The 14,096-nt window shown below is 40.8% G+C and overlaps 1 protein-coding gene across 1 annotated transcript; it reads left to right on the top strand.

Moving 5' to 3' along the window:
* The first annotated feature begins 325 nt into the window (after nucleotides 1-325).
* On the top strand, nucleotides 326-1,277 carry LOC109564208 (olfactory receptor 6E1-like). The gene has a single exon (XM_019967752.2). It carries the CDS (start codon nucleotides 351-353, stop codon nucleotides 1,275-1,277), a length of 927 nt encoding a protein of 308 aa, XP_019823311.1. The 5' UTR covers nucleotides 326-350.
* Nucleotides 1,278-14,096: the final 12,819 nt, after the last annotated feature.

Raw genomic sequence — 14,096 nt, 5'->3', positions numbered from 1 at the left:
AAATTAGAGAAAAAAAAATAATAAAAAAAAAAAGAAGAAATAAAGGGACACACACTTCCTAACATAAATAAGAAAAACAGAAAAAGAATTGATAAAGGCAAAACTTTCCCCAAAGAATACCAGACAACTGAATCAAAATATGTGACTTGATGCTAACTGAGTGTGAGGGATGTGGACAACCAGCGTGATGAGGGAGGAAAAGGGACCTGCAGGTTGAAGAAATAAAGGATTCCTTCAGCTCAAAATCCCTCTTTCCTTTCAGTTCCAAGTGTCCTCAGATCCCCAAAACATCATGACTCTTGATGCTGCACACTGCTGATTGGGCATTCCCAGCAGAGGCCAGAGGAGCCATGGGGAACCACACCACTGTCACCGAGTTCATCCTGCTGGGGCTCTCAGAGGCCTGTGAGCTGCAGATGCTCCTCTTCCTGGGGCTCCTCCTGACCTACCTGCTCACTCTACTGGGGAACCTCCTCATCGTGGTCCTCACCCTCATGGACAGGCGCCTCCACTCCCCCATGTACTACTTCCTCCGCAACTTTGCTGTCCTAGAGATCTGGTTCACCTCGGTCATCTTCCCCAAGATGCTGACCAACATCCTGACTGGAAACAGGACCATCTCCCTGGAAGGCTGTTTCCTACAGTGTTTTCTCTATTTCTTCCTGGGCACCACAGAGTTCTTCCTACTGGCAGTGATGTCCTTTGACAGGTATGTGGCCATATGTAACCCCTTGCGTTATGTCACCATCATGAGCAAAAGGGTCTGTGTCCAGCTAGTTCTTTCTTCATGGATCACAGGGTTCCTTCTCAACATCATTCCAGGTTTCCTCACATTTCAGCAGCCCTTCTGTGGTCCCAATATCATTGATCATTTCTTCTGTGACAACTTTCCACTCCTGGAACTCATATGTGCAGACACAAGTCTGATGGAAATTCTAAGTTTCATCCTGGCCAACGTCAGCCTCCTGGGCACTCTGTCCGTGACGGCTACCTGCTATGGCCACATCCTCCACACCATCCTGCACATCCCCTCAGCCAAGGAGAGGCAGAAAGCCTTCTCAACCTGTTCCTCCCACATCACTGTTGTCTCTCTCTTCTATGGCAGCTGCATCTTCATGTATGTCCGGTCGGGCAAGGGCGGCCAGGGGGAGGACAGGAACAAGGTGGTGGCCTTGCTCAACACCGTGGTGACCCCAGTGCTCAATCCCTTCATCTACACCCTCAGAAACAAACAGGTGAAGCAGGTGTTTAGGGAGCAGGTGAACAAGCTCTTCTAATAAACCTGTGGATCCAAGAGGCTACACATAAGATCCCCACTCAAGCTAAGGGAACGTCAGGGCTCTGCAACAGATGGAGGCTTTCTCATCCACAAAAAGCTTGATGACATGTTTCTGGGGTGCCAGTCACTGTGAAACTAAGCATCAACCCATAAGCTCTGTGGCCCCTCAAGGCAATTTTAGTAATTATCATATTTGTATATTTCGCTTCATTCCATCTATATACCTGGCTTTCCAGCAGATACAAATTCTTTGATGAGAGGTACTGGCTCTGTAATTCACCATAAGCCTCGAAAACCAATCTGTTGTGATAGACCATATAAATACTCAGAAAGTACTTTCAGATTGATTTTGTGTTTCTGTTTCTCCAACAACTTCAAGGGAGAGGAGAACACTGTTAACACTGTCCTCATCTTGTCACAGTAATATATCCGTAAGAATTCAAAAAATAAGGTTAGTTGTTTATTATCCTGCATATAAGCTAATACTAAACTCTTTGTTTAGTATTAAAATTCATAGATATTCATCATTCCTATTCCAAGTAACCTGGTTGGTTACTTCCCTGAGCCCCTGTTTTCTCATCTGTAAAATCAGGATCCGTTTCAAAGCATTATGATAAAAGTCAAATGAGATACTCTATGCAAGAATCTTAAATAGTGACTGGCACATAACAAGTCTCACTAAATGTCAGTTTCTTTCATTCGTATCTCATCCTACCTTCCCTCTCTTCCTTTTAAATCTCACATTTGTTAAGAAAACTTTTCTGTTTGCTAAAACTATATATTTTATATTCAGAATATCCTATTTATCTTATACAAAGTTAAATACAGTATTAAACCTATTAAAATTTGTTACTAAGATATTCATTATTTTCATGAAAAATAAAATTAAGTCATATTGGTAAATAATCAAATATTAACTAAATAATGAGATCAATTCATATGTTAACTTATCCCAAAATAATTATTACATGAATGCCATGTCCAAGGAAATGTTCAGTGGATAACACTTAATTTATGCTTTCAAAGAATTTGAAATCTAATAAGGAAGATAGAAATGACACAAATAACTATATTTTAGGGTATAAAATGATCTTTATAAGAAAATACCATGGGTAACTCTTCAGTAACAAATAGTAAAACCTACAGAAAATGAACGAATCCCTAGAGAATGAGAATTTTCAAAAATGTAAAAAGAAATAGAAAACTTAACTGGCCCAATTACCATAGAAAGATGTCAAGAAAGGATTATATAGCTACTATGAATTAAAACCTATGTTTTCAATAACAAAAACAGCTCTTCTACAACTGGCTAATAAGTACATGAAAAGATGTGCAGCATCAACAATCATTCAGTATAGTTCAGTTGCTCAGTTGTGTCTGACTCTTTATGACCCCGTGAATCGCAGCACGCCATGCCTCCCTGTCCATCACCAACTCCCGGAGTTCACTCAGACTCACATCCATCAAGTCAGTGATGCCATCCAGCCATCTCATCCTCTGTTATTCCCTTTTCCTCCTGCCACCAATCCCCCTCACCATCAGAGTCTTTTCCAATGAGTCAACTCTGGGCATGAAGTGGCCAAGGTACTGGAGTTTCAGCCTCAGCATCATTCCTTCCAAAGAACACCCAGGACTGATCTCCTTCAGAATGGATGGGTTGGATATCCTTGCAGTCCAGGGGACTCTCAAGAGTCTTCTCCAAAACCACAGTTCAAAAGCATCAATTCTTCGGCGCTCAGCTTTCTTCACAGTCCAACTCTCACATCCATACATGACCACTGGAAAAAACATAGCCTTGACTAGACGGACCATTGTTGGCAAAGTAATGTCTCTGTTTTTGAATATGCTATCTAGGTTGGTCATAACTTTTCTTCCAAGGAGTAAGAGTCTTTTAATTTCATGGCTGCAGTCACCATCTGCAGTGATTTTGGAGCCCAGAAAAATAAAGTCTGACACTGTTTCCACTGTTTCCCCATATACTTCCCATGAAGTGATGGGACCAGATGCCATGATCTTCATTTTCTGAATGTTGAGCTTTAAGCCAACTTTTTCACTCTCCTCTTTCACTTTCATCAAGAGGCTTTTGAGTTCCTCTTCACTTTCTGCCATAAGGGTAGTGTCATCTGCATATCTGAGATTACTGATATTTCTCCCAGCAATCTTGATTCCAGTTTGTCCTTCTTCTAGCCCAGTGTTTCTCATGATGTACTCTCCATATAAGTCAAATAAACAGGGTGACAATATACAGCCTTGATGTACTCCTTTTCCTATTTGGAACCAGTCTGTTGTTCCATGTCCAGTTCTAACTGTTGCTTCCTGACCTGTATATAGGTTTCTCAAGAGGCAGGTCAGGTGGTCTGGTATTCCCATCTCTTTCAGAATTTTCCAGTTTATTGTGATCCACACAGTCGAAGGCTTTGGCATAGTCATTAGGGAAATGCAAATTAAAATCACAATGAAATATTATTTCATAGCCATAAAGATGGATATTATTTTTTAAAATTTTCTTGAACAGATTATACCAAGTTTTGGCAAGCATATGGATAGATTAGAATTCTGGTGCATTGCTGATGAGAGTATGAAATGATTCAGCCACTGTGGAAAACATTATGGCAGTTCCCAAATAATATAAACATAGATTTAGTGTATCATCTAGCAATCTCACTTCTAGACATAAACCCAAAAGAACTGAAAGTAAGGACTTGAACACATATTTTTACATCTGTGTTCATAGCAGCACTATTCACAACAGCCAAAAAGGTAGAAACAACTCAAATGTCCATGGACAAATGAATGGATAAACAAAATGTGGTATGTACATACATTGGAATATTATTCTGCCTTAAAAAGAGATGGAATTCTGATAAATTAAATGCTACAACATGTAGGAAACTTGAAGACATATGCTAAGTGAAATAAGCAAGACATAAGAGGACAAATACAGTCAGATTCCACAATATGAGGAATAGAGTGAGCAAAAAAAAATCATAGAGACAGAATGTAGAATGGGGGTTACCAGGAAGTGTGGGTAGGAATGGAGCGTTATTATTTGATGAATATAAAATTTCAGCTTGGGATGATGAAAAAGTTCTGGACATGGATAATGGTGATGATCTCACAACAATGTGAATGTACTTGACACCACCAAACAGTACACTTTAGAATGGTTAAAATGAGAAATTTTATATTATTATGTATTTTGCCCAATAAGAAAAGTACAGATTCCAGGGCAAAAACAAAACTGCATTACTTTGACTTCCTCCCTTTCTCTTATTTCTCAGTCAATCCATCAGCAAATTCTGGGGATTATACATTCAAAATATGTACTAATCCACCATTTCTTACCACCACCACTACCATCTTTGTCCATATAACCTTCCCCTTCCTCTAGGAAATCCATCCCTACCTGCCACACCAATCCCATGCCCATACCTCTGGAGGAGGACAGGGTTAGCAAACTCAGGTGAGGGGGAGGTGGACTTGCATAGTTAACACAGAGGAAGCCAAAACAACACACCCTTTCTCTCTGAAGATTTCCTGCCTGAAACAGGACTTATGCATCGATAGAAATACAATTTACTTTAAATGAAGTTCAAAACTTTAACAATTACATAGGACCAGACAATTAATAATCCCATTCTTTGAACAAATGGTGAATGAAGGACTTCTAAAAGTATACATATGCCCATCATCGCAGCACTGTTTATAATAGCCAGGACATGGAAGCAACCTAGATGTCCACCAGCAGATGAATGGAGAAGAAAGCTGTGGTACATATACACAATGGAGTATTACTCAGCCATTAAAAAGAATGCATTTGAATCAATTCCAATGAGGTGGATGAAACTGGAGCCTATTATACAGAGTGAAGTAAGCCAGAAAGAAAAACACCAATACAGTATACTAACACATATACATGGAATTTAGAAAGATGGTAACGATAACTCTGTATGGGAGACAGCAAGAGACACAGATGTATAGAACAGTCTTTTGGACTCTGTGGGAAAGGGCAATGGTGGGATGATTTGGGAGAATGGCATTGAAACATGTATATTATCATATGTGAAAAGAATTGCCAGTCCAGGTTCGATGCACGATACAGGATGCTCAGGAATGGCACACTGGGATGACCCAGAGGGATGGGATGGGGAGGGAGGTGAGAGGGGGGGTTCAGGATGGGGAACATGTGTATACCCGTGGCAGATTCATGTTGATGTATGGCAAAACCAATACAATATTGTAAAGTAATTAGCCTCCAATTAAAATAAATAAATTTATATTTAAAAAAGTAAAAATTATAAAATTATACACATGCCCAGAAACTTTGCATTACTGTTCTGAATTTCATATAAGGTCAAGGAAGAAATAACTTCATGAAGAGGTTTAAATGAACTTTCAGGAAGGATGTAGATGGAAGAATGTAAATTACAAATAAAGAATTATTTTCTATAATATGCAAAGATAAATAACCCAACAGATAATTGAGATAAGTATATACATAGACACTGACAGTAAAGTAAACTCAAAGGACCAAGAGAAGTGAAAAGATGCTCAACCATATTAATGGTCATTGTTGCTGTTTAGTCCCTAAGTCTTGTCCAGCTGTTTTCCGACCCCAAGTACCCTACCCCACCAGGCTCCTCCTCTCCATGGGATTTCCCAGTCAAGAATACTGGAGTCAGTTGCCATTTCCTTCTCCCAGGATCTTCCAGACTAAGGGATTGATATCGTATCTCCTGAATTGCCAAGAGGATTCCTTACCCCTGAGCCACCATCTAGTCAAGGTTATGGTTTTACCAGTGGTCATATATGGATGTGAGAGTTGGACTGTGGAGAAAGCTGAGTGCACAACAATTGATGCTTTTGAACTGTGGTGTTGAAAAAGACTCTTGAGAGTACCTTGGACTGAAAGGAGATCCAACCAGTCCATCCTAAAGGAGATCAGTCCTGGGTGTTCATTGGAAGGACTGATGTTGAAGCTGAAACTCCAATACTTTGGCCATCTCATGCGAAGAGCTGACTCATTTGAAAAGACTCTGATGCTGGGAAAGATTGAGGGCAGGAGGAGAAGGGGATGACAGAGGACGAGATGGTTGGATGGCATCACCGACTCAATGGACACGAGTTGGGGTAAACTCCAGGAGTTGGTGATGGACAAGGAGGCCGGGCATGCTACGGTTCATGGGGTTGAAAACAGTCGGACACAACTGAGTGACTGAACTGAACTGAACTGAACTGAGCCACCAGGGAAGCCCTTGTACTAATGGTCAAGATAACTCAAGGTAAAATAATAACTCTTTTGATGGTAAAATATTTTAGACATCTAATCCAATCCCAAAGAAGGGCAATGGTAAAAAATGTTCAAACTACCACAGAATTGCACTCATTTCACATGCTACCAAGGTAATGCTCAAAATCCTTTAAGCTCGGCTTCAACCATATGTGAACTAGAAATTCCAGATGTACTATCTGGATTTAGAAAAAGCAGAGGAACCAGAGATCAAATTGCCAACACCTGTTTGATCATAGAAAAAGCAAGAGAATTCTAGAAAAACATCTATTTCTGCTTCATTGACTATGTAAAAGCCTTTGACTGTGTGGATCACAAACTATGGAAAAGTCTTAAAGAGATGGGAATACCAGATCACCTTACCTACCTTCTGAGAATCCTGTATGCAAGTCAAGAAGTAACAGAACTGGACATGGAATAGTCAGTTAATTAGTTCAGTCATGTCCAACTCTTTGCAACCTCCATGGACTGCAGCATGCCAGGCTTCCCTGTCCATCACCAACTCCCAGAGCTTGCTCAAACTCATGTTCATAGAGTCGGTGATACCATCCAACCATCTCATCCTCTGTCATCCTATTCTCCTCCTGCCTTCAATCTCGCCCAGCATTAGGGTATTGTCTAATGAGTTAGTTCTTTGTATCAAGTGGCCAAAATATTGGAGCTTCAACTTCAGCATTAGTCTTTCCAATGAATATTCAGGACTGATTTCCTTTAGGATTGCCTGGTTTGGTCACTTTGCAGTGCAAGGGACTCTTAAAAGAGTCTTCCCCAACACCATAGTTCAAAGGCATCAATTCTTCAGTGCTCAGCTTTCTTTATGGTCCAACTCTCACATCCATACATGACTACTGCAAAAACCAAAGCTTTGACTCTATGGACCTTTGTTGCCAAATAATGTCTCTGCTTTTTAATGCGTTGTCTAGGTTTGTCAAAGGTTTTCTTTCAAGGACCAAGTGTCTTTCAATTCCATGGCTGCATTCACCATCTGCAGTGATTTTGGAGCCCAAGAACATAAAGTCTGTCACTGTTTCCATTGTTTCCCTACCTATTTGCCATGACGTGATGGGACTGGATGCCATAATCTTTGTGTTTCAGATGTTGAATTTTAAGCCAGCTTTTTCACTCTCCTATTTCACTTTCATCAAGAGGCTCTTAAGTTCCTCTTCACTTTGGTAATGTCGTCTGCATATCTGAGGATACTGATACTTCTCCCAGCAATCTTGATTCCAGCTTGTGCTTCTTCCAGCCCAGCGTTTCATATGATGTACTCTGAATATAAACTAAATAAGCACGGTGACAATATACAGCCTTGACATATTTGACATGGAACAACCAGGGAAGTAAAGTAAGTGTATTCCTTGGAGAGACGGGTACTGAAATACTTTACATGCATTCTAATCTGATTTGACGATACTTTTTCAGGCTTTCCTGGTCGCTCAGATGGTAAAGAATCCTCCTGCAACACAGGAGACCTGGGTTCAGTCCCTGGGTTGGGAAGATCCCCTGGAGAAGGGAATGGCTTCTCACTCCAGTATTCTGGCCTGGAGAATTCCATGGACTGTAAAGTCCATGAGATTGCAAATAGTCGGACACAAAGAGCAACATTCACACCTCATACACAAAGTATCATCTATGCACTGTACATCATGTGACATGTGAGGCTGGATGAAGCAAATTGGAATAAAGATTGCCAGGAGAAATATCAACACCTTCAGATATGCAGATGACACCACCCTTATGGCAGAAAGTGAAGAGGATTTAAAGAACCTCTTGATGAAGATGAAAGAGGACAGTAAAAAAGCTGGCTTAAAACTCAACATTCGAGCTTCCCTAGTGGCTCAGTGATAAAGAATCTGCCTGTCAAGGCAGGAGACATGGGTTCAATCCCTGGTCCAGGAGATCCCACATGCTGCAGAGCCACTAGGCCCGTGTCACGCAGCTACTGAAGCCCAAGAGACCAAGAGTGCATATTCGCCAAAAGGAAAGCCACTTCACTGAGAAGCCTGTGCACCACAGCCCCTGCTTACTGCAACTACCAAAAAGTCCAAACAGTAACAAAGACCCAGCAGAGCCAAAAATAAATAAATAAATAAAATAAAATAAAAAACTCAACATTCAAAAAACAAGATCATGGCATTTGGTCCCATTACTTAATGGCAAATGTATGGGGGTGTAGGGGAATGGAAACAGTGACTGCAGATGGTGACTGCAGCCATGAAATTAAAAGACACTTACTCCATGGAAGAAAAGCTATGACAAATCTAAACAACATACTAAAAAGCAGAAACATCACTTTGCCCACAAAGATCCATTAAGCCAAAGCTATGGTTTTTGCAGTAGTCATATACAGATGTGAGAGTTGCATCATAAAGAAGGCTGAGCATCAAAGACTGATGCTTTCAAATTGTAGTGCTGGAGAAAACTCTTGAGAGTCTATTGGATAGCAAGATCAAACCAGTCAATCCTAAAGGAAATCAGTCCTGAATATTCATTGGAAGGACTGATTCTGAAGCTCAAACTTCAATACTTGGGTCACCTGATGCAAAGAGCTGAATCATTGGAAAAGACCCTGATGCTAGGAAAGATTGAGGACATGAGGAGAAGTGAATGACAGACGATGGGACGGTTAGATGGCATCATCAACTCAATGGACATGAGTTTGAGCAAACTCTGGGAGATAGTGAGGGACAGGGAAGCCAGGGTGCTGTAATCCATGGATCACAGAGTCAGACACGACTGGTAAATGAACAACAAAAATGCACTGAGTGCTCCATCAGGACACCTACAGAATAAACACCAGAATGTCAATAAGAACTGTATTAGCCTCTGGCTCCAGATATCTCATAAGGCTGTAAACAAGGTACAGGCCACAACAGTAGTCATCCCAATGCTTGTTTAAGGGAAGATCTGCTCCCATGTTCACTACGGTGTCTGTTCATTGTCATTAAGTCTTTGCTGGCTATTGGCTGGAGACATGAGTCCCTTGCCATGTGGGCTTCTCTACTGGACAGCTAATAATATGGCTTCCTTCAGAGCAAGTAAGAGAGCAAGAAAGGACATGCAAGATGGAACCACAGTCTCTTTGTAACATTCTCAAAAATGACATCTCATCCCTTTCACTGTATTCCATTCGTTAGAAGACTATCACTAGGTACAGCCACACACAAGGGGAGGGGATAACACATGGACAGGAATATCAGGAGATGGGTCATCGGGGCCACCTTAGAAGCTATCACAGGCACTATGTCAAATCGATCTGTGACACCAAGGACATAGGCTATATCATGTCTAACTGAAAATTATGAAAGTTCTGGTCAACCAGACGAGGTACACAGTTTCTACAAGCACATCTCAGCAGACGCCACCAGTGTGTGCCATGCACACTTCTTAACCTCAGCTATCCAGTCACATGAGCCTACTTCTTATAAGTTATTGATTAGTCATGACTCTTTATCAGGAATAAGGTGACTACACATGCAGTTTATATGAGGTGACCAGGTGTTTAGAAAGTGAGTTGGTAGCCATCTGACTACATTAAGGATAGCCAGACTCTCAGGAAAGATAACCCTAGTCAGATTAACCCACTCATGCACTGAGAGAACTGAAAGCCTGTCATTCATTTGCCTTTTCCAACATATCATTGGCTCCTACTCATACCATTTCTGACAGTCATGTTACATTAGCCAGTTTTCTCCAATCCACAGAATAGTTCGGTGACCAAAGAAAGTGGGATTACAAAGTAGTTATAGCTTGAATGGCCCAAGGACCAAGACGAAGACAATTTCAACATCCTTTTACAAAGATTCACATAATAGAGAGGATGCTCAACGGGGACTGGACACCATCTCTGTTTTGTTCACCACTCATAGTCATCTTCAGTACACAGTATAGAGTCTAGTACACAGTAGGTAAGTAGATACTCAAGAAACATTTATTGAATGAATGATTAATTAATTAATTAAAGGTCCTTCACCTCCACACACACTCCAATTTATTCTTAAGGTCTCAAATTGATAGAGATGGAAATACCACAACACCTTACATGCCTCCTGAGAAACCTGTATGTAAGTCAAGAAGCAACAGTTAGAACTGGACATGGAACAACGGATTGGTTAAAAATTGGAAAAGAAGTACATGAAGGCTGTATATTGTCACCCTGCTTATTTAACTTTTATGCACAGTATATCATGAGAAATGCCAGGCTGATGAAGCACAAGCTGGAATCAAGATTTCCAGGAGAAATATCAAGAACCACAGATATGCAGGTGACACCACCCTTATGGCAGAAAGCAAAGAGGAACTTCACAGCCTCTTGATGAAAGTGAAAGAGGAGAGTGAAAAGGCTGGCTTAAAATGCAACATTCAAAAAACAAGATCATGGCATCCAGTCGCATCACTTCATGGCAAATAGACGGGGGAACAAAGAAAACGGTGACAGACTATTTTCTTGGACTAAAAAATCACTGCGGATGGTGACTGCAGCCATGAAATTAAAAGATGCTTGCTGCTTAGAAGAAAAGCTATGACAAATCTAGACAACGTATTAAAAAGCAGAGACATCACTTTGCCCACAAAGATCCATAGAGTCAAAGCTATGGTTTTTGCAGTAGTCATGTACAGATGTGAGAGTTGGATCATAAGGAAGGCTGAGCACCAAAGAACTGATGCTTTCAAACTGTAGTGCTGGAGAAAACTCTTGAGAGTCCCTTGGACAGCAAGGAAATCAACCCTGAATTATCATTGGAAGGACTGATGCTGAAGCTGAAGCTCCAATACTTTGGCCACCTGATGCAAAGAGTTGACTCATTGGAAAAGACCTTGGTGCTAGGAAAGATTGAAGGCAAGAGGAGAAGGGGACAGCAAACGATGAAATGGTTGGACGGCATTGTCGACTCAATGGACTTGAGTTTGAACAAACTGGGGCGGAGGGGTTGGTGAAGGACATGCAAGCCTGGGTGCTGCAGTCCATGGATCACAAAGAGTCAGACACGACTTGCGACTGAACAACAACTTTATGTAACTCGATCAGGAATACCTTTCATTATCCTTCAGTCTGATTCAGGATATCCACTGAGCTCTTTTTCACACACTAATCACAATAGTAATTAATATTTATCTGATTATTTGATGTCTGTCTTCCCCACAAGAATACTGCCTATCTGTGGCATCTAGAGCCATACTTATCACACAAAAGCACATCACAAAACTTTGAATTAACTGTGTTTTTAAATGAACTTTTTATTAACTGTGTTTCTTTGTTACAGTTAAAATTCATTAGAGGTTTCGCAGCTTCTCAGTCAAAACAAAGTAAACTTTAAATCCCAAAATTGAACAAAGTAAGAGGTAAGGGACCTTCTTAGGTCCTATTACCACTGACGATAATGAATCTCCAGGGAAGCAGAGCTCCAACCAGTAAGAGAATAACATGAATCTCTAGATTGGTTAAGTTTGAGCTCTGCACCTTCTGTATCTCTGAGCTTCCAAGGAGACTAAACAGAATCCCAAGCAGTCCAAGACAAAGAGTCTGCCACGATTATTTTACCCCAGAACTCTCTATGGACACCATACTCCTGGAAGGGCCAGAAACTTCTTAAGCCCAACTGAAGATGAGTTAAACTAATCAGCATCTAATTATGTCTGTCTCTGCTTTACTATATGAGGGATGGAAGAATAATTAGGCAGGTTTTCATATCCATTTCCCCAGTAAACTGGTCCGTGACATGGTGATGGATCAGAAAAATAGAACCTTCCTGAGAAACTGGGGAAGTTCTGGGGAATATCCAGAGATTGTTACTTTCTGAGGACAACTGAGAATATGCAGATGGTGAGAGTCAGAGAATATTTCTTAAGAGAGATTGGTTGTTGGAAAATATGGATATTTGCAGACACCTGCGTGTACTGTGTACAAGAGAATAGGACCTGCTTGTTCCATGACCTGCAGACCATGTTTCAGCTCTGGCGCATCCTTCACTTCGCATCTCTGGTGAGCCCCCAAGAAGCATGCTCCTGTGGCAACACTGCAGAATTGGGAGTTTCCTGTGAAAACCAGGAGTCTCCCCATCATGAGAACTGCCTGGAAGACAACTGAGCATCACCTAGTATCTAATGAGGTAGTCTACATTGGTGCGATTTTTGCTGTGGGGAAGTGGACCCTGATTCCTCTGGATGCTCTGGCTGGAAGCCTGACATCTGTTTTCAGGTGTCCACTGGTGGGCTGTGGCAGAGCTCACTTCTCTGACTTTTTGCATCGTTCTCAGTATCCTGATCAAGAACAGCTGATGGCTCACAGAATCATCATGGCTTTCCTTCACTCTGTTCACGGACAGCCATTTGTTTCCCCTTTGTCTCTCTCAAACTTTTTTACCCAACTCTTAGTCCAAATGGACTCATTGTGCTGGCTTCTTTTCTGATTTTGAATTTAAGTTACTTTATAAGTGATAATAAAAATAATAAAGAGACAGAAGAAAAATCACCTGCCATCCTCCCATCCTATTATGGCAATTATGCTCATTTTCCTGTGTTCTCATCCAATTCTTCTCCATATAAATACATATGTTACACAGCTATACTGAACTGTGTTATCATTTCTCTGAGGCAGGCTTATCACATTAGTTTCTGCTCCTGTCTCAGAGAGAGTCAGCTCTTCTTCACAGAAGCTTGCCTTTACCTGTTATTTCTATAAAGGACAACCGATGGCAAGAATGCCTACTTCTTTCTCCAGATCTCTAAGTGAGTGAAGCCACTCAGTCATGTCCAACTCTTTGTGATCCCATGCACTGTAGCCTACTTTCTGCAGGATTTTCAAGGCAAGAATGCTGGAGTGAGTTGCCATTTCCTTCTCCAGGGGATCTTCCCAACCCAGGGATCAAACCCAGGTCTCCTGCATTGTAAGCAGACACTTTACCGTCTGAGCCACCAGGGAAGTCAGTAAGACACTGCTAAATAATGTAAGAACTAGAAAAAAATTATTCAAAACAAAGACATATTCTCTAAAATTGAAATTGAACCAATGTACGATTCTAAATATGAGCATTTATCATTAGTATTCTTCATTACAATTACTTAGGAATTTATCCCAAAAAGTAACCAAGATGCCTAATTTACAAATACATGTTTTGTTCCCACTGAAGAAGCAGAGTTTGGTGAAGTTAGAGAACTGGCCCCACACAAGTTAGTAAATGATGGAGCTCAGGTACAAACACGAAGTCTCTAACTCAAATGCCTCTGTAACAAGTACTAGAGTAAATTTTCCATTAGTGTTTTTGATAAAGGCCTGTGACCAATGGATACAGGATTTGCAGAGGAAATATTTTATTTTATTTGAGAGACCACTTAAAACATTTGGACAAATATGGGGAAAAAAAAAAAAAACCATCATCTGATCAAGATTTAAAGGGACAAACACTTCCTAACAGACACAAGAAAAATGGAAAAAGAATTGGTAAAGGCAAAACTTTCCCCAAAGAATACCAGACAATTGAATCGAAGTATGTAACTTGATGCTAACTCAGTGAGGGACCTGGACAA

Source organism: Bos indicus, chromosome 10 (assembly GCF_029378745.1).
Source record: "Bos indicus isolate NIAB-ARS_2022 breed Sahiwal x Tharparkar chromosome 10, NIAB-ARS_B.indTharparkar_mat_pri_1.0, whole genome shotgun sequence".
NCBI lineage: Eukaryota > Metazoa > Chordata > Mammalia > Artiodactyla > Bovidae > Bos > Bos indicus.
The sequence above is the reverse complement of the archived record's forward strand: the minus strand, read 5'-3'. Positions and strand labels throughout refer to the sequence as shown.

Excerpts from the sequence above, each read along its gene's own strand:
- LOC109564208 (XM_019967752.2), top strand. The coding sequence starts at position 351 with ATGGGGAACCACACCACTGTCACCGAGTTCATCCTGCTGGGGCTCTCA.